We start from the raw sequence: 20344 nt of genomic DNA, 5'->3' as shown, positions 1-20344 counted from the left end.
TAATTTAAAGAAAAGAAAAAGTAAATGTTTTGTTAGTTGAGTTAAACTACAACTTTCTAAAAAAATGTACTTTCTTACCTCAGTTTTTGTGCGTCACAAATGTCTGCATCTGATGCCTGAACGCAAACCACAAAATGTCCTCTGGGAGCAAGCTCGCTGACAAAGGCCTCATATAGCGCTTGGCTGAAATTAGGTGGGGTGTCGTTTGTGTCAGTTACGGTCACAGTGACACTAACATCACTGCTTAGGGCAGGTTCTCCGCTGTCCGTGGCTCTGACAATGAAGTTGTAGTACTGCATGAGCTCATAGTCCAGCATTCGTGCGGTGAATACTGATCCGCTGCTGCTGTCGATTTGGAAGAAGTCGGTGCTGTTGTACATGTCAGATAGGATCTGGTAGGTCACAGCAGCGTTCTTTTCTGAGTCTTGGTCTTGAGCGAACACCTACAGGAAGGGAGTCAGCACATTATGATTCCTAAAGCACCATTCATTTTGTTCGTTTACAAAAATGTCATGTATTTTCACAGTGTCAACTGTAACAAAAAAGAACAATAGGGCATAATATAACTACACCTACAATCAGATCTAAACCCTTACCTTGAATTTTAAAATGTATTTTAGAAATATTGTTTATATATAGCAATATTGTTTATATATAGTTAAATGAAATTTGCCAAGTGGAAAAAGTTTGAAGGTTAAATTCCTGCAATCAGATTCTGTACTATTTAGCTGATCTGTAAATTCTATATTATGTATATACAGTTGATGTATTTAAAGATTTATTAGTACATTCAGTGTCATTTAGAAACTTGTTTACTTCCCAACGGAAAAAAGCAGAACCGTGTTGTTTATGCATTTTGCCATTATTTACTGTCAAAAGCCTGTCTTAAATTTTGCGCTTGACATAGTAGGACAGTGGCAGCAAGGAGAATACAGATACTTTACAATGGTGTAGATTGTGTGCAGGAAAATAAATAAATCTTGTAGAAAAAAAAAACCTTTCCAACAGTGGGTGAACATTTTGGATAGTAAATTTAAAAGACAACAATCATTTAGTTTAATCAGCAACACAACAGTCAAGAGCAATATCTGAAGGACAAGCCAAATCAATTGGCTTTCAGATCAATAGAACCACCCTAGAGTTTTCACTACACTATAGAGTTACATTATTACATTTTTGGGTAAATAATAGGATAAAAAGTTTCTATGAAAAAGAAACATTGCCCTTGGAGGCATTAAAAGATAAAAACCTTCTGCTTTGCTAACAGTAAATACCACCCCTGTTTTTTTTTTCTTCCAGGCTACAAAAAGTCAATTTCAACAGTGCACGGCAACTTAAAGGTAAATAGGAAACAAATAATACATAAGCAGTCTTTCATGTATCAGTTAAACAAAATCTTGACTTAAACAAATTCCACTTCCACAAAAGCAGCAACCCACCTGTAAGACAGATGTTCCTGTCATGGAGTTCTCAGACAGAACACAGGCGTACGACGAATTATGGAACTCTGGCGGGTTATCGTTAACATCCAGAACCACAATATCGACATCCACCTCAGATTTTGCTCCGGTTAGAGTATCCGCAGCCTTCACCGTTAAGCGGTAATACTGAATTGTCTCATAGTCTAATGGATAAACGACGGTGATAATTCCAGTGTCAAAGCCGATGTCAAACTGCACCATTGGGTCTCCGTCTGTGATGGTGAAGATTATCTCCTGGCCTTCAGGGCTGCTGGCATTGATGCATAGAACAGAGGTGAAGACGGCCACATCCTCTCTGACTGTGACACCATAGAAGGACTTGTCAAACACCGGCATGGCTTTATTCACCACAGTGACGGGCAGCGGCACCTCACTGGACAGACGGGGGAATCCTCCATCCGTGGCCACCACTGTCAGCTTGTACTCTGTGTTCGACAAGTTTGCTCCAAAGGCTCTCTTTAAGATCAGCTCTCCAGTCACTGGATTAATCTGAGGGAAATGTTAAAGACGACGTTTTTGTAAAAAATAAAAAATAAAATAAAAATTGGGGAAATCAAAACATAAATAAATGAAACTTTTACCTCAAAGTTTCTCTGCTGCATCTTAAGGCTGTAAGTCACTTCTCCATTTGGGCCGTAGTCCCGGTCCACTGCAGAGACCCTGAAGATGACTGACCCTGGTACTGCTTCTACTTGAACCGCAGCATAGTAGGGGAGGTTCACAAACTCTGGAACATTGTCATTCACATCCTCCACCTAAGAGTACAGAGGTTTGCAAAACATTGTGTGTGCATGGTTCCATTTAAAACAATTCATGTCATAGCACAGTAATGCTAAATAGTCAAAAGTATTTCACAAAGATCATCACTAACTCATATAATTTCCAATTGTGTTTCAGTGAAGCTAAACATAAACAGAATATATATTTTGGTTGGTTATTGTCATTTTACTTGGGAAAGTTAGGGAAGTCCCTAAAGTTTAAGCTTTAAAAAAACCTTTTCTAGTAGGGTTCAATTAGACTTATTTCCATAGCTCAAGCCTCAAACACAGTCATCTTAAAGCACTTCTCATTCATCCAGGTGACATCTTCAAGTTTAGTCATGGTAACTCGACTTAAAAACTTCTTCCTTAAAATGTTTCACCACTCATCCCAGAGGCTTCATCGATATTACCCAAGCTGCTTCAGCAGTCTCTGATGATGTCAGTTGGATGAATGGCGAAATGTTTCAGGGAAGAAGTTGCCATGACTCAACTTTAAGACAACCCAAGAATAAAAAAAAAATTGTGCTGTATCATGTCCATTTGACAAACACAACTTGTTAAGGTTGTTTTACACCCACCTGAACTTGCACAGTCACCCTGGCTACCTTCAGTACTTCATCTTCCCTGCTGACTTCCACCACCAACTCATAACTTTCATTCTCCTCTCGATCAAAAGGCACTCCGGTGGTGAGTACCGCTCCACAGGTGGGCCGGATGGCGAATCGTCCTCCCGGGTTAAGCAGTGTATACTTCAGTGGCTCATTGAGCCGGTGCCCAATTGTGTTTACAATAGTCACTAAAGTGACATTGGATACGTTCTCAGAGATGGAGCCAGAGAACACTGGGACAGGGAAGAAAAGGTCGCTGTCCATCGCATCTTTAACAAAAACTATGACTGATGCTATGCTGGAAAATCGTCCGTCCCATACCTTCAAACAAATAGGCCATTACTTTTGAACGGCAGTTGTCCAACAGTTCTGACATTAATAGTCTGTGTATGAGGAATTTTAAAGAAGGAGACAATCACTTACCCTCACATTAAAGCGGTAACGTTCCTTACTGAGATTCTTGTTTGCGACAGTCACAACTCCGGAGTAGCGGTCCACAAAAAAGTATTCCATACTGCTATCAACCAAAGAGTAATATAGCTTTGGTGTGGTTGACTCTCCAGGGATCATATCAGGGTCTAAAGCTTCAATTCTGAGAACCTCAACCCCCACATAGGTGGGCAGCAGAAGAATCGTCTCATACATTTCCTGGGAAAATTTGGGGGGTGAGTCGTTGATGTTGATCACCTAAAGAAAGGTGTAAATGTATAGAAATCATACAATGACATCAGATTAAGACCTCAAGAACATGAAAAGATGTTGTTCACTTGCCTTTATGAAAACCTCTGCTGGGCTGTCAGCACACAGAGAAGGCTCTCCACTGTCTTGTACTTGAACCCGGAAGAGAAACTCAGAGAAAGTTTCATAATCCAAATTTGCAATTGTTCTAAATTAACAAGAACAAATGAACACACCCATTAGAAAAGACATCTGTTTATAACCAGGTGAGATATATCAGCCGAGTTACAAGCAATGACTATACCGAATGGACCCTGTGCCAGAGTCCACACTAAAAAACATCCGAGCCGTCTCATCTATGATCTGGAACACAAGCATGGCATTGTGATTGCGGTCCTTGTCTGTGGCCTGAATGACCAGAGGATTACCGTCCTCCCCCAGGACCACGCTGTTGACCAGGGCAGCTTCACTGACTCTACCGGCATATCTGATGAAAGGAAAATAATGACCAAAAAGATCACTGTACATATGAATTGTCATATAAAATATATGAAAAATATAGGTCGACTAATCATCACCGATACCTGATTTGAAGGAGTTCTGGTGGGTTATCATTGATATCCCCAACTTGAACAATAACAGCAGCACTGGCTTCCACCCCAGCCATGCTTAGAGCACGCACCATCAGAAAGTAGGATGCTGTTAGCTGGTTGTAAATAAAAATCCATTAGGTTAATAAATTCTTGGTCTTTTTGGCAAAAACTCTCCTTTGTTTGAGGCAAACTTGGCAGTCTGTAATTTGTCGGTAATAGGATGGCAAACGTTAAATTAACAACTCAGCCTCAGCTGGATTTGTACTTTGTCTTGAAAAGTTCTTTTTTCTGTTCCTAAACACACATCTTGATATCTGTTCAAAAGTGTGATTGTTTTTGACAAAATTGACTTAAAATCTTACTTTAAAGTTTACCTATTAAAACATGTCAATACTTACAGTATATACATATTTACTTTAATTGTTTTAAACGTTTTTTGCACATTATTAAACAAAACAGATAGGAAAACAATGGACTTAGTTTGTCAACAAGGGGCCTATTTGTCACTCCAATATACAGATAAATGTTTTGGGGCAACATGGACTAAATGTCTTGCCCAAATCCTCACTTAATATCAGACTGGTAGACAGTTGATCTACTTCTTCGGCAGCTACTCCCCATTTATTAGTCATGATTATTAACCAAATTCCTTTATTTATCATTTTTTCTGATGAGGATCTTCACATAAAATTACAAAAAATTTACCGGTACTTTTTTTTAGCATTGTAACCTGAATCAGAAATTAACAAATCAAGTCTTGAATTGGGGATTCATTCTTAAACAAGAAAAAAAAGTGACATTCTCCTCTAAAGTACAGTAACTGTGATTACGTCAAATAAGATGCTTTAAGCATTTTCTTTTTTATAAGATGTTAGAATCATAATGACACAGTTTCATGTCAAGACACACAAGAAAAATAAGTTAATAAGGTCAAAAGTAGAGGAAAACAAAGATAATACTCCACAATGGAAAACATCAACAAACCTCAAAATCAAGCATCTTGCGAGTAGTGATTACGCCAGTGTGCTGATTAATAGAGAAGCTGCGTTCCTCATTGCCTCTGGTGATGTCAAAAATGAGAGGAGAGCGGCTCAGGGCAGTAACTGTGGTTACGTGTGTTCCACTATTACTGTTCTCCATTACCTTTGAAAAAAAGGACAGCAAAGATCAATTTTGAATGTATATATATCTCTCTTATGTCCATGCATCTAAAGTTGCAGAACTTATTTCTCATATGTGGATTCTATAAGTTGAAAATGTACTCCTCTCTTCTACCATTAAATGTATCCATTGCTTCCTCCAAGCCCCCCTGTCTGATACAATCAATTTTCTATTTCCCTATTTCTGACTTTACCTCAGCTTGATACTCTTTCTGAAAGAATTTCGGTTTGGAGAAGTCAGAGAGCATCAAGGAAATGCGAACCAAAGCCGTGGCCGACAATGGAGGAAATCCATTGTCTGTAACGCGTACGGTGAGGGTGTAGAAGCCCACAGATGTGATGTCCAGATCCTTTGCAATCGAGATACGGCCAGTTGCATTATCAATAATGAATACACCTCTGGTGTTACCTGCATGTGGCCAGAGTTGTACATAATTACTGACAAAAAAAAATTCTTATGGCATAATCGTCACCTAATCGTTGTCACCTTCTTAAAATAATTGCCTAGGTCATTTTTTGACAAAAATTATTTTTTTGCCTAAATCCTCTCCTCATAGTGCTGCCCACCTCTGGTAAAATGGCCTACATCCTCAGTTAAACAGAACAAGCCATTCTACTCCTTTAGTATAATTGTCTATGTCAAGAGTGTGACTTACGCAGTTTTATTTTGCCTAAGTCCAAAATCAATGTGATTTAGACAATTTTATCTGCATTTTAAGATGGCTGCTGTTTTTTTTTTTCAGATTCTTAGGTTATTTCCATAATTCAGGGCTCCTCCCATATTGGTAGGTAAAAATGTTTACTATGCTATATACTAGGCTAAAATATTCCATTAGATTTCATCTTTTGATCCCTTTTTGTAGTTAAAATTTCAGTTTAGGAAGTCGGCTAAAAAAATCCAAAAAGTAATATGGCTTTTAGAAGTAATACTATTTCTTATCTAACAATGTTTGAATGAACAGTAGGATTTTGACGTCTCATTTTCTCAACAGTCCATAATCCAATTAACATTTTTATACTGTATTGCAATCTACAATCTAAAAAGAATCCCAAAGGACCCTCTTCACTTTGGGCTTTTTTAGACATATGAGTAATATGAGTTATCATAACATGATTTGACTGGTGTAATTGTATGCTGTTCTGCTGTTAACTTAGATAAGTTAATTATTCTCTATGAGTTCTGGTAAATCGCCTGTCCTTCCTGGGGGAGGATCCCTTCTTCATGTGATTCTGTTTTTTCTGGAATCCAGTTTTTTCAGGATTTTTACCTTACCGCGAAGGGGGGTCTAAGGGCAGGGATGCCAGTTTAGTTTAGTCTGTTAAAGTTAAAGTTTAGTATTATCCTATTGAATTCTATGCATTTATGATCCTTTTTGATTGTATGTTTACCTTACAATTACCGGTACGAAGCCCATTGAGACGACTGTTGTTGTGAATTTGGGCTATACAAATAACATTGAATTGAATTGAATTGAGTGAAGAGAAGTCTGTTTGGACAATGGACTTGCAAGCTGTGCTGCTGTGTCCAACAACCCAAGCCAGCAGTTTATATTGCAAAACAAAACTGCAGGTCCATACCTTTACCCTTTTTCAACTTGGGTGCAAAGAAAGCTACTGCTACATTTGACAAATCGGAAGGTGACATGTGTAGTGAGGTATTTGCTCATCTTTAATGTTGTCATTTTGAAGGTGTGATCAAGGTTATCCAGAACTCAAGGAGACCATAGTGTGAACTGATGGTTGCCGTTGCATGTGTGGTGAATGCATACTCTGAGCTGGCAAGGAACTATTGGGTACTGATAATTCAGAAATACCTTGTTGCAGGTCTTACAAATGAAGTGTGACAGCATTCGTAGTACTATTAAACAAAAAATTGTTCGATATTTTCACCCCAAGAGACCATGTCATTATACTTCAGATTGGAAGTATAAGGCTATCCCCTTAACATGTGAAAGTGCTTAAGCAAAATGGGTTCCTGAAACTGAATAGATCTTTCTTCAGGCTCCAGGCAACAAAAGCTACAGTCAAAAAAGCATCATATCCTACTGTGCATTACTCACAGGCTCTTCAGTTTATCACCATTTATGTTGTCCTTCTCAGAACCCTCTATATGGAAATAACTGCCACAAAGGGTACAGGTGTCAAATGGGTCATTGGTATGGATAAGAAAGAAAGAAGAAAGTTCCAGAACCTCCAGTCAATGAAACCCATCACTTTTTTTTACTATTTCCCATACTAATAGGCATTAGACAAGAACCCTACAAAGAAGAGCTGGATAGAGAAGTGAAGAAATGCACATTCCTCCAAAGCATTATGCTCAGTTAGTTTGTTAGTAATGTTTTTTTCCTAATAGAATTGAAGGCTTAAAATTGCCTAAATTACAAAGGCATGTTTAAAAATTAGCCTAAGTCATTTAATTCTCCCATGTTCCATGTTTGGGTAACTGTTGTTTGTATGTCAACGGGCATCTGTTGTCATAGCCTGTTATGATTAAAATTTTAGTAACTATCAACAAACTGTTCCATTTTTTGTGTTTTCTGAAAATCAGAAAAAATGACTTTGGCAATTATTTTAAGAAGGTGTATTTAAAACTGAAAAAAGACCAAAGTTTTAATCTGCTATTAGTTCATATAGTACCTGCTTCAATGCTGTATGTCAATTGACCATTGATTCCACTGTCTTTGTCTAGAGCTGTCACCTGGAGTACAGAATACCCAGCAGGTGATGTTTCATAGACCACAGCGTCATATGTGGTTCTTGTGAAGAAGGGAACATTATCATTGATGTCTTCCACTGCCACCACAATACGAGCCAAGTCCCGGTTAAATGGAAACTCTTGGTCCTTGACCTAGAAAAGAAGAAGTAAGAGATAAATGTCAGTGGAGCTGTAGGAAGAAATAAACGGACAGTAGCAGTAAAGCAGTACTGGATGTCTGTTCTCACCATAACAGTGAGGATGTGCTGCGTTCTGGCCTCGTAGTCCAGCCTGTCTGCAGTGTAAATAACCCCTGTACCAGGACTGACCCTGAAGAGTCTCATACTGCCAGGGTCCACGCTTGCGTACATGGAGAAGCTCAAACGGGCACGCTCATCTATGTCTGTTGCTCTAACCCGCAATAGCTCCATGTCAGCAGGTGCGTCCTCTGAGACAGTCACGTCATAAGTCGGCTGTGAGAAGACGGGAGGGTTGTCGTTGCTGTCCTGTACTCTGATGAACACCTAAAAAACCACGAGGTGGAGCAGCAAATCTGTCAGCAGATTAAGTGCAAACTTTAAATGAGCTTATTTATGAGGCTTTGTCAGGTGCCTTGATCTGTGTTATTTGCAAGATAAGCCTGTGAAAACCCAAATTACTCTGATATAGAACAAAGCAGTTACCATTGGACCTTTTTAATATCCTAATACTTGGCCTTTATAAGTCCTGGATAATCACATTAAGCCAGGGACACAGAGCATCTTTCTTACTTCAAGGCCAGATTGGAAAAGAAGGGAGGTAAAAAGTGTGGAACAGCAGGCAGCCTAAAAGCCATGTCATAGCCACTCAGACAAGAAATGAATCTTAAAAAGAAGTGCCAATGTAGAGAAGGAACCTTGAAGAGAACAGGTTTCCAAGGAAGAAGGTTAACAATAATTTAATGTGAACCTGGAGTGTAACGGAGTCAGTGCAGCTGAACAAAACACAAATCAAAGCTTTGTGCACCTGAGCTGTGGCAAAGCTGGTCCCATCCGTCACCTGTACAGTCATGTTGTACACTGACTGCACCTCCGCATCAAGGGGCTTGGCCACGACGAGGGTCCCTACTCCGACTTGAAGGTCAAACTGCATGTCGAAGCTTCCTAACATAACAGACACAGAGGTGAACGCACACACAGCATGAGTCATTCCAAATTCACTTTCGCGTGCCAAACTCAGGTGCTTTAAGTTATTACTGTGTAATTGTTTTGGCCGCGTGCCGCCATCTGAAGCTGGAGGGTCTGTGAAATAAAACGATCTGAAATGTAATGCAGTGTAGCACCAAACCCACTTGGCAGTGTGAGGGCTGTTAACAGCCATACCAACATCTGTCTTATCACTTCAAAACACACCCCATCAAAGAGATCACAAACCCGCAGCCGGGTCTCTTCCACAAGCAGTGAGTGCACAGTTTATGGGCCTAATGTTTGATTAACATGAGGCAGAGGATTGATACGCGTTAGGTATTCAAGGCCATCCTTCATCTCATCCCAGTTTCTCTCTGGAGATATCTGGGAGCTTGAGGTCCCTTCAGCATATGAATACTGATTGAACATTTTTCACAGAATCACTGATGCGTGCTGAAGGGGAGCAAGCCACTATTTTTGTTTTGTTTTTTTCATTCTTGTTGGAGAGAAGGCTGGTCAATATTACATGACAAGAAATCCTTTGTTTAGCACAATGACATGGAGTCCCAAAATACATTTTTAAGGAATCTAAACTAACGGGAGAGCTCATGGCGGAATCTTACAAATATGCTGTGACACAAGTCATTAACAAAATGAGGAGTTCATTATCAACTGTGGCTCTATTCAAAAATGTTCCTTTGTATTTTCATGATCACACCAGACAGCCAGGTTTGAGTCTCTTCTTGAACTGGAATTCTTTTCCCCTTCAAGTGCAGATGTCTATCTCCCCTGGTCTCTTTATGGGTATGTCTGTGTGCTGCTGGGGGCGTGGCTTTCTGCCTCCCTGGCAACTGCATGAAACAGATGCGACCCATCATTTTAATGCTGCTGCAGCGGCCAGGAGTGTCAGGCTGGACTTTAGTCCTGTCCATGTCTCACATTCCTCCCTGCAGCAGTGCTGACCCACTTTCAACTCTGCTGATTGTCTTTTCTCATAACTTTTGTCAAATCATCAAATCACACTTCAAATGTGACCCTCTGAGTTGGAAACAGGAGCGAATTATTTGGGATTTTTTTGCAAGTTTGTAATACATGCCTATTAGACCAAATGTTCTGAAGCTCAAATAATTGTCTTTAGGAATAATTGACAATATGAACAAACAAAATAAAAATAAAGATTAGAAAAAAATGTATTACAGTAATAATAAATGAAGCCTTCAATAAAACTAAGAATTTAAAGACCCACTCCAATAAATATATACTCCAATAATATTAAATACTCCAATAAGTGTTTTTAACATGTTTCTGTAAGAGTGATGATGGATGACATACTCAAAGAAAATTAAGATTAAAATTGCATTTCTGAGTATGTCTTGTTGAAATCACGGTGAATCAGGAGAAGAGGAAAAAGACGCAGTTTGAAAAAGAGCGTATTTAGGAATTAGAAAATATGCTGGGCAGGCCACCAGGTCCCTGCTCTGCTCCATTCTGATATGCATCCAGTTGCAGACAACTAGATTCATGTACGTCTTTGTTTTCCTCGTCTGATACTTTACAGCTGATATTGAATATTAATAAAAATATTGCCATATTTGTTGCACAGTAATGGTTAGCTTGGATTTCTGAGGGCCTGAAAACTACCTGAAAACAAAAGATTGATGGGAAATGAGCGCAGGCTTACTCCCCGCCAACGGTGCCGCCGGAAAATTACATAGGCTTCTACTTGAGACTAGATGAAAATGTCAATGTGGAAAAGAGACACAGAAAAATCCCAGTCATGTTTACTTTCAAAAGCAGCCTTGCTGCAGATAAACTAATAAAAAAGAGCTACCCTGACTGAACTGGGGGGGGGATTGTGCTGAGCTCAAGGAGCTGTTTGAGATTCCATTTAAAAACTTAGATCAATAAAGAGTGCCTTTGGCTAAGGCCAAGCTGCCGTGTGCTCCAGTTCACGATAGCTTCTTTAATTTCTCTAAACCTGGGGCATTTGAGAAGGAGGTATGTTTAAATTAGGTTTGATCAGACCTGTATCAAGAGAGCAGTTTCTCCCGCATGCATTCTGCGGAATGTAGAACATTTCTCTGGCAAGCCGTCCGCCTGAACAGTGAGAGAAAAGAGAAAGAGTGAGCGCTCAATATTTATGAGGTGGAGATTTTCATGTGATCAAAGCTCTGAATCAGACTTCTAGATTGCTGCAAAGTTATATTCTTGGAATTTTCTCACATTTGCGCGTTTCTTTAAGTAATGTGAAAGGACTTTTTATGAGAGTGCTTCAGCAGAGTTTGATAATGGATGGGTTTGAAAAAGTTTAAAAGAAAGGAAAGTTTTAAGGAATAAAATGTCATTTCTACTTTTTATTTCATTTTCTAAAATAAATAAGCCTAAATATTAATGTTAAATATCGTTTATGTGGTCTGGAAAAACTCTACCATCAACCATAATAGATACACAGGATTATTCTTTACATGAGAGCTGTGCTAAGCTTTCCAAAGAACACTAAAAAAGACTTTTAATGTCTTAACAAAGATTTTTCAGAACTATCGAGTTAACATTATTAATGAGGTAATTATTTTTTCAAAGAGCAAAATCGAAACTTACCCATGCAGAGCCTCCTTATGAAAACAAAAGATTGAATTATGCTTAAGGGAAGATTTATGGTCTTCATCAAATCCACACAACTGGGACGACTCATGTTTTTTTTTTTTTTTTTTATTATTGTTCTTTGTTTGGCAGCTTGCCTCTTGATAAATAATCTAGAAATATTCTGTTGAACCTTTTCTGCTGCATCCAGTCTGAATAAAAAGTTTCCCATTGGTAAAATGTATGATATTATAAAAATATCAGTTTTACTTTTGCACAACATATCCATGCATGATCAAAATGCACCACCTTCGCTGAAACTGGTTCTTGCGGAAAATTTTAAAATAAAACCCTTTAGGCGTTTGAACTTCAATAGATAGATATTTCAGCTTAGACAGATTAAAGAAAATGATTAGAAATAAAGGTTAAAGTTGTCCAAAAAAACAAACTTACCAATGATGTTAAACCAGACGGGTGTATTCAACTGACTGACCGCCACCACCCCAACTGGCTGAGCAACAGCGGTTGACTCTGGAACTGAAAAATTGTAGTGCCTCTGGGTGAAGAGAAGGGGCATTTTTGAGGGGATGGGCTTTCGGATCCATTCAATGTAGAGTTTGACGCTTGACCACAATGGTGGATCTCCATTGTCCTCTGCTTTTATCTAAAACAGGACACATTACTGAGAAATCAGACAATTAACCAACACTCCAAGTACAAAACTTAATTTGAACAATCTAGCTGGTCGTGGTTGAAGACCTTGCTTTAAATTTGCATCTCTAACTGGAAGCGAGTTAACCCTATATATCCATTCGTGTCATATTTGATACACACATTTTTGAGACCCCTTTCTCATTAGTATAATCAAAACCTTCCTTAAAAACCCATTGTATATAACTTGGTTCACCCTGTCCTGCAGTTCAGTGGTCTCCAACCTTTTTCAGCCCACAGACCAGTTTAATGTCAGACAGTATTTTCAAAGGACCGGTCCAAATGGGGCCAACGTTTTCATTTAATATTTTTAAGCTTCTGGTTACTGAAATACCTATTTTTTCTAATTAAAATGCCACTACAAGAAATTTTGTTTAAAAAATCCTAAAACATTAGTAGTTTTTTTTTTAGATTTTTTTTTTTATAGATGACGAAGATTCAATGCAACAAAGTTGTTGATTTGCAGAAGTAATTTCTGATGTGTAAATAATTCACTAAAAACAAGATAATAGAATTTTTCATACAACACTTTCACAACACTGACAACTCAACCTAGTCTGGAACATCTTTAAGGGCAAAAAACTTTATTATATTTTGCTTTTACGTAAATCCTGATTCATTGTGTAGTTTTTAAACACAGAGGAAAATTTTCTGTGCTCAAGTTACTTATCATGTCTGCCTAAGTTAACCTTCGTGTAAGAAAATTCATAAATGTCCCTTTTACAAGTTTCCACAAATCAGCAACTTTATTTGATTGAATCTTCATTCTCTATAAAATGTTTGTGGCTAATTTAAACTTAGACTTTGTGATGAAGATTTTCCCTTCAATGTCAAAGCGGATGCTAAAAACCAATTGGCTACTTTGGTTGCGTCGGACTTTTAAGGTCTGATGGATAAATAAAACAAAATAAAATGACACAACAGTCGTAAAACTGTTTTTTTCTAAATGTAATAATAAGCATAAATCCACCGCATCTGCAACTTCATTATGTGTGTGGGTGAAACATTCAATTGTCAGTTGCTTCATATTAGACAAGCGAGCAGCTTCAATAAATCCATGTTTGGAGGAAGACTCCTGGTTTTGTCTATATATTGCAGCTTTAAAAGAAGCTTTCCAAATATGTTGTATTGTTTGGTTTTTGTGAGCCTTTAAGCATTCAGCTACCAACTTTGCGGTCCGAGCAACTGCTTTAAGTCAGATGTGTCAAGACAGATGGATGTGGTGAACAGAATCTGCTAGTTTTCCAAAATAAAACTTCCTTTAGTATTAGAAAATAAACAAACTGGAAATAACTAAAGTTAGCGTTTGCATTATTTTTCTGTCTGCGGCCCAGTACCAAGTGGCCCGCAAAGGGTTGGGGAGCACTGCTGTAATTCATCATGATTTCAATAGGGGCAGTAAAAGGACTTTAGTCTTTTTAAAATGGCTTCCTCCATGAAAGCTCTAAAATACTTTTGGCGGAAAAAGTTTAGCTAGTTCTCAAAACTTTATGGTGAGAAAAACTCACATATTGTTTTTTTTTTTTATTATTATACTTTTTATAATGAAAGAATGCAAAATTTAGGTTAAAAACATCTTAATAATTAAAAAAAAAAGAATTTTCTGTCAATTCTGAGGTGTAGCGGGCTTTATAGGGTTACAAAACTTTTGTTGACTGAATGGAAAGGCAGCAATGTTCCACAGTACTAGTCTTTGAAAACAGTGACATTCAGTAAGATAAAAGATTCCCATTAAAATAAAAAAATACACAAAATAATAAAGCAACTTGAAGAAAATTGTGTGGTTTTAGTCATTCTCATATAAGGAAGCTTTTTCTGGTGAATCTAAACATATCAACACAATCAATGGAATGCAGCCAGCTAATTAAAACATTAATAATGTTACAGATTTTTTTTTTATTATTCCAACTGCAGCTATGATAAACTTTGACAGCTGGAAATACTAAAGTTTTCAGAGCTGGGATGTCAAAGATGTGCTAAGCTGCTTCGCTCACATCATCACTGCTAAATTCAGTGGACGTGAAAAAGTGCTAACCCAAAATATCTGTGCTTGAGTGTGATGAGAAATGGCAATGAGTACATCAGCTCCAGCCAGCTTAATATAAAAGCAAAAAGTACCATAACTCTGTTTTGAAGTGTTTAAAAATCTAAAGAGTAGGAGAAACTCACTCCTTCAGCAAGTAAGGATGACTGTAGTTTACATTTTAAATATGTATTTCTATTCATTCTTTGTTCTACAAAAGTTTTTTGACACTCACAGTGAGGATGTCATAGCTGCCAGCTGGTACCATCTTCTTAGATGACACCATAGCAGTCTTTGGGTCAATACTGTAGTTATCTTCCTCATTGCCATCAGTGATGCTGTATGTGATGTTGCCGTTTGCTCCAGAGTCACGGTCATAGGCGAACACGCGGTAAACAGGTTCCACACGTCTGTTGCGGTCTCGCTCGGGCAGGCTGATACGGTAAGTGGCTTCCGGGAAGGTGGGCCGGTTGTCATTCTCATCCTCGATGTGAACTATGACCCACACAGTGGACTGCCGGGTTGTCACTGGACTGTCTATTACTGTCACCTGTGGAAACGCCACACAAAACATGTTTTCTGTTGGTAAAGCATGCTTTGTTGTATGTGGTTGGTGGGGGGGGGGTTCTGTGAGAGTGCATAAATTCATTGACTTTTTAAGTATTGCTTGCACTGTGTGAGTGCAAGGTCACGTGGTGCAGAGAACCGGGGAAATCACTTTGTATCATTGATCTTCTAGAAGCAGAGCCAGGGGTCTGATCACTGATCAATTGGATCAAATAGGGGTGAGAATCACTGTTGCAAGCCTGACTGCTCCCCAGACTATTAATTACAGACAGGCAGCATAGACCGGGTTGGAAAATGCTGGGTGGCTTGCATGTACCTGTACTTTTGCTGAAATGACAGGGCAGTTGGACAACAACCACAACTCTTCTCAGTGTGTCATATATAGCTGTTGATTACAGATTTGCCTCCATATTTTAAACCTTTTTGTTTTAAAGTGGATTGTGAGACAAATCTAAGTAGGTAAGCCAGTTGTCTGCGCAGACACAATGAATACATTGTGTTGGAACCAAGCTGCAGAGTGAATTGTTTTATTCCCTTTTATAGATGGACAAAATGCCAGTGGATTTATCAGCTTTTGCTTGAGAATTCTGAGGAAAGATACCAGTTTGCTCGTGTCTCTTAAGTCAAGAATCGCTGATTATCAGGTTCATCTGCATGCAGAGCTGCAGCTGCAAAAATGGTAATCACAGAGCTATCAGTGCCCAGTGTCTACACCTATCAACAGACCAACCCTTCTCGGTGCTGCTCCTTTCCTGAGAGGAGAAGATAACAGATGATGAATGATTACATTTAAAAATTCTTAAAGCTGGGACCCAAAACTACACCCATTTATCACAGTTTATGGAGCCTTGAGTGCCTGCCAAGGTTGTCTTCCAGGCTGTGTTTGTTAATAGTGAGTGGACTGTGGCAGGCGGCAGGGCAGGATAAATAACAATACCATAAACCTGTGAACACTCATCAGCTTTTACTGTACCTCTAAAAAGTGCTCTGCCTGTTGTTCCCGATCCAACTTTCGAGCAGTTGTTGTGATTAGACCTAAAAAATCATAAAAAAGAAAAGTTTAAATAAGATTTAGACCAATTTATGGACGGCAATGGAAAAATAGATGTAGTCAGTCCCTCTTTGCACTGCAAAAACAGAATTTTAAGAAAGCAAAAATACCATTGTTTCAAGAAAATGTTCTGTCTTGCAAGGAAAATCACCTTATCAAGAAAGTTTTTCAATAGCAAAATAATCTTAGTCTGTGAAAATGTGTTTTAGTGACTAGAATTCTGATCATTTCCTTACCCCATTAGAAGTTGTTTTTGCTTATTTAAAAGAAAATCTACAAACTGTTGGCTCATTTCTAAAGGATTTGTTTATTGTACGTATGTGAATAAATATTTTGATTAAAAATCAGATGGGACTCTTTATTACATATATTTAGCTCATAAACCTGTGCAAAAGAGTAAATTCTCAAGATCCAATAGTAACAGCAGCTCACGCTAATTTGGTTCTGTAGATCATTTGATTTGCCAGAATGCCACAAGAAACAAGCTAATCCAATCCATTTCAATGATATCTTCTGAGACTGCAGCAGATCAATGATGTGGTTGTTAGAGTGCTTGATAAACGAAATAAAGATGCACTAAAGATCAGAGTCTAAATTATCAGTTTCCCTAAATATTTTCTAACTCTAATCATGATTTTGACAAATCCTGTTATCAGCTGATGGTTTGCTTAGTGTCTCTGCAACACTAAAAAAGGCTTTCTGCATAAAAACATCTAAGCTGTCGGTTTTTCCTCACTGTGGGGAACATTACGCTGATTTACAGTTGGTTGCTGAAAATGTATCTCAAATAAACATCACTTTTTTTTTTTTTACTTTGATCCCATTGTACTCAAGAGATTTCTATTTGAGGAACTTTGTGTTCTCTGTCACACAGGGAAAGTCTCTCAAACAAAACTTTTTTTTTTTTTTTTGGCAAATAATCTAAACCTGCAAATCTATTCCTCACGAAAAACAGTAAAGTGTTCAAAAACATCTGCTTTTGTTTATCTCCGCAAAAGTATGGGCCCATCAAACAATCAAAATCCTTGTATATTCGTCAAAGTCTTAGCAGCATCCAAATAGAGTGCAATGTGCAAATATTATTCTGAAGCACAGACTACAATTTTGAAAAGAAGAACAAATGACAAGACAATAGTTTCTGTTTGGGAAAGAAATAGCTGTTTCTTGTAGCAGAGCTTTTTTCATTGACTGGTAAAACCCTACAAGGACAAATACACTGCTGCAAATTTGCAGAAAATGAATTTATAGATAAAAACAGAACAGTGCTAATATTAAAGAAGTATATAAGATGTGGACTATGTTAATGTTGGCCCAGGTCTCAGAACTGAATTGGTTTGTTATGCCGACATTTTTTTTGAAAGTTTTTTCTGTACTGAGAGATGTAAATCTAAATACTTTTAAAAAGGTACTTTCACTATATCTTTTTTTTGGCATTTGTGGCCAAGTGACTATCAGAAAAAACATTATGAAACTAAAAGGACAACAAATTAAACACAAAATACTATCTTTTAAATAAAGATTTGAAGACCTAAAGTAAGAGTTTTGATAAGTTAAATTATTCTTTCTTTCATTCATACATTCATCTTCTAATCCGTTTATTGCCTTTCGGGGTCACGGGGCTGCTGGAGCCTAACTCAGCCACTTGTGGGCGAAGGCAGGGGACATCCTGGACAGTCCTAGTCTGTGGCAGAGCTAGTCTGTCGCAGGGCCACAATCACACAGACCTAAATAAATAAATAAATAACAAGACTGAGGCTGTTTAAAGATCTAGGGGCCCAGGAAAACTGTCGCTGAAGTAAATTAAAATATTTTTGTGGTCTAGATCCAGTCAGTTTTGGGACCTACATTTTTTTAGCATGAAAAACACATAGGCTTACAGATTACCTCTTCATCACAGTGTCACCTTAAGCCTGTCATGCGGGATAATGTAAATTAAGCAAATTAAAAATAAATATAGAGCAGCATTTACAAGCTATGGCAGAAGACCACAGGCGGGTTGGGGAGGACTTGTTCCGCTGACACACAGTCTAATAAAAACTATTGATCTACAGCTTACAGCAAATCTGAAGCCAGGCAATGCTCTACTTTTTAGGGTATAAGAAAAAAAACACTAAAAAAATGATGATGATAAAGTAATAGATCATCCGATCTGCAAGTACATTTTCTTTTAGGTTTATAAAATGCTTTTAATCTCTCCAGACACATTACAAGTTACTCTATTCATAAAAATATCCCCTAACCTATTTTTCAATTTAAGAAACATTTAAAAACCCATTTATTATATATCAAAATTAAGTCTATGGTTAGTATTTATTATAAATGCTAACATAAACTGCCTAATGAAAACTGCTATAAGTCTCCATATCAGATCTTGTAACAAGTTGTTAAAGAAAACAAATTAAATGCTGATCAAAAAATGTATTTTTATGGTTCTATTGAGTTTAATGATTGCTGTTTTAATTATCTGTATCAGCAATCTACTTTAAGACATATTACACTATGATTAACCCGTTCATGTATGAACTTATTTCCAATTATTTAAAAAAATGTAAAAATGTTTTTGTCTTTCAAGGTGAGGCTAAACTAAGTGGAGTCCTGGAATCAATAGTACGTTGCAAATGGCATCGAGAGGGGGGAACCTCTCTTTAGCTGCTTCAAACAATACAACACTAATGTTAATGCTCCAACAAAAAACAAAAAAACACACTTCAAAATCAGTGTTTTATGCAGTAATGTTATATAAAACTATGTACAAAGTTACAAAATTTAACAAAGATCTATTACAGTTTGCAAGCAAAGAGTTTATATTTTCATTATTCGATTTGTGGAATGATCACTTTGCATTTTTAAATGCTTTCTATACATCCACACGCTTGGTAAGGAAAGCCTTTAACTCCTTGACCCTTGATGATACAAATGTGCATCAAACCACTTTACTACAAACCTACTTTAATTTACAATCAACTTAAAAGCAAAAACATAAAAAAATATTTTTTTTCGGAGCTGGAAATAAATTCAGGCATCAGGGGTTGAAGCAAGGTAATGAAATGCACCTGTATCATTCAGGTGCAGTAATGAACAAAAAATGGATCAACTCTTATTGGCTCAAATGTCTACAGATGTTATGATACAAAAAAGCCATGCAATCCAATAGAGGGATGTGAATAAAAAGGTTGTGTAGCCAACAGCACATAGATGATGGCTCTCTAAAAACATACATCCTCTTACGAGTAGCCTTCCATCTAACACCCTGTGTCAACACATATCTGCTCTGTTTTTCTGCCCAAAGGAGGAAGTCTTCACTCACACAACCAGAGAGCAACAGACAGCCCTGTAAGCCGTCACAGCACATTTACACACTTTGCACTCATTCAAAGTTCAGCTTCGCTGACTTTTGGGAATTGTTGCTGCATCTAAAACCCATCAAACTGACACTTCTTACGTGAGCTTGAAAAATGCATTACTTTTGAACAGCCACCGACAAGTTTGGCAGAACTATTTGAAACAGCACTTCAGGTCAAAGTATTGCTTTCACCGAATTTTTGCAAGCAAACCAGTTGGATAACTTTATGAATCCAGTAAAATCACCGCGCCACACGGAAAGTTTGAGGACCAGAGTAACTCGCTATAAGTTCCAACTCTTGCTCATTTATTTCTTATTTTTAGATTCCACCGGCCGGCAGCCGCAAGCTAATGAATATTATTTTGTCAATTTAATTCAGTATTTTATGAAAAAAACACTTTTAAAGCAAATTATAACAGTTAGATCGAAAGCGAAATGCCCTTCTGGGAAAAAAAAACATTATATGAACTAATAAAAAAACAATTTCTAGTAAATTTAAATAGATTAAATTGTTGAAAATAATCTTTTTTTTAAAATTATCTAACACAAATGTATACAAACAGATTAAAAAAAGGGGGAGTCTCTGGCATAAACAGGCAGCGGGGCTCAGATGGTTAAAAACTCTCCTGAGGCAAACATGCGCACACACAGATTCACAAAAAAACAGATTTTTGTACAGCTGTTTGTTGCAACTGTGACTGTGGCATCATCCTCATCGACTCTTTGCAGCAGAACCACCCCTTAGAAACAGACTGATGTAATGAGTTTATCAATTAATTCAATTGTTGGAGCAAGTCTCTTTCTCTCCCTATTACAAAAACAGACAAATTATTCCTCGATACAGCTGTTGGATGCATGTTGGAAAATGCAAAATATCAAATTGATTTGATACGGTGCTGCACTTGCCTTGACCCTAATCCCATCAGA

The 20344-nt window shown here is 37.7% G+C and overlaps 1 protein-coding gene across 4 annotated transcripts in view; it reads right to left on the bottom strand.

Annotated features, from left to right (window-relative positions):
- Window positions 1–20344, bottom strand: part of LOC101174284 (protocadherin Fat 3) — a 73872-nt gene that overhangs the window by 38144 nt on the left and 15384 nt on the right. For all 4 annotated transcript variants that reach the window (XM_023962741.1, XM_020708814.2, XM_023962742.1 and 1 more), the window contains exons 6-22: window positions 15997–16058; window positions 14692–15006; window positions 12176–12386; window positions 11168–11239; window positions 8982–9118; window positions 8225–8500; window positions 7919–8129; window positions 5476–5690; window positions 5106–5264; window positions 4113–4234; window positions 3833–4015; window positions 3622–3736; window positions 3274–3537; window positions 2821–3171; window positions 2063–2236; window positions 1440–1970; window positions 79–443 (exon numbers count right to left, since the gene is read on the bottom strand). In XM_023962741.1, the coding sequence (XP_023818509.1) occupies window positions 79–443; window positions 1440–1970; window positions 2063–2236; window positions 2821–3171; window positions 3274–3537; window positions 3622–3736; window positions 3833–4015; window positions 4113–4234; window positions 5106–5264; window positions 5476–5690; window positions 7919–8129; window positions 8225–8500; window positions 8982–9118; window positions 11168–11239; window positions 12176–12386; window positions 14692–15006; window positions 15997–16058 (3763 nt within the window). The remainder of the gene's footprint in view (window positions 1–78; window positions 444–1439; window positions 1971–2062; window positions 2237–2820; window positions 3172–3273; window positions 3538–3621; window positions 3737–3832; window positions 4016–4112; window positions 4235–5105; window positions 5265–5475; window positions 5691–7918; window positions 8130–8224; window positions 8501–8981; window positions 9119–11167; window positions 11240–12175; window positions 12387–14691; window positions 15007–15996; window positions 16059–20344) is intronic.

The sequence above is a fragment of the Oryzias latipes genome, chromosome 14 (genome assembly GCF_002234675.1).
Source record: "Oryzias latipes chromosome 14, ASM223467v1".
NCBI classification, from domain to species: Eukaryota; Metazoa; Chordata; class Actinopteri; order Beloniformes; family Adrianichthyidae; genus Oryzias; species Oryzias latipes.
This window is presented reverse-complemented; position numbering and strand designations above follow the sequence as displayed.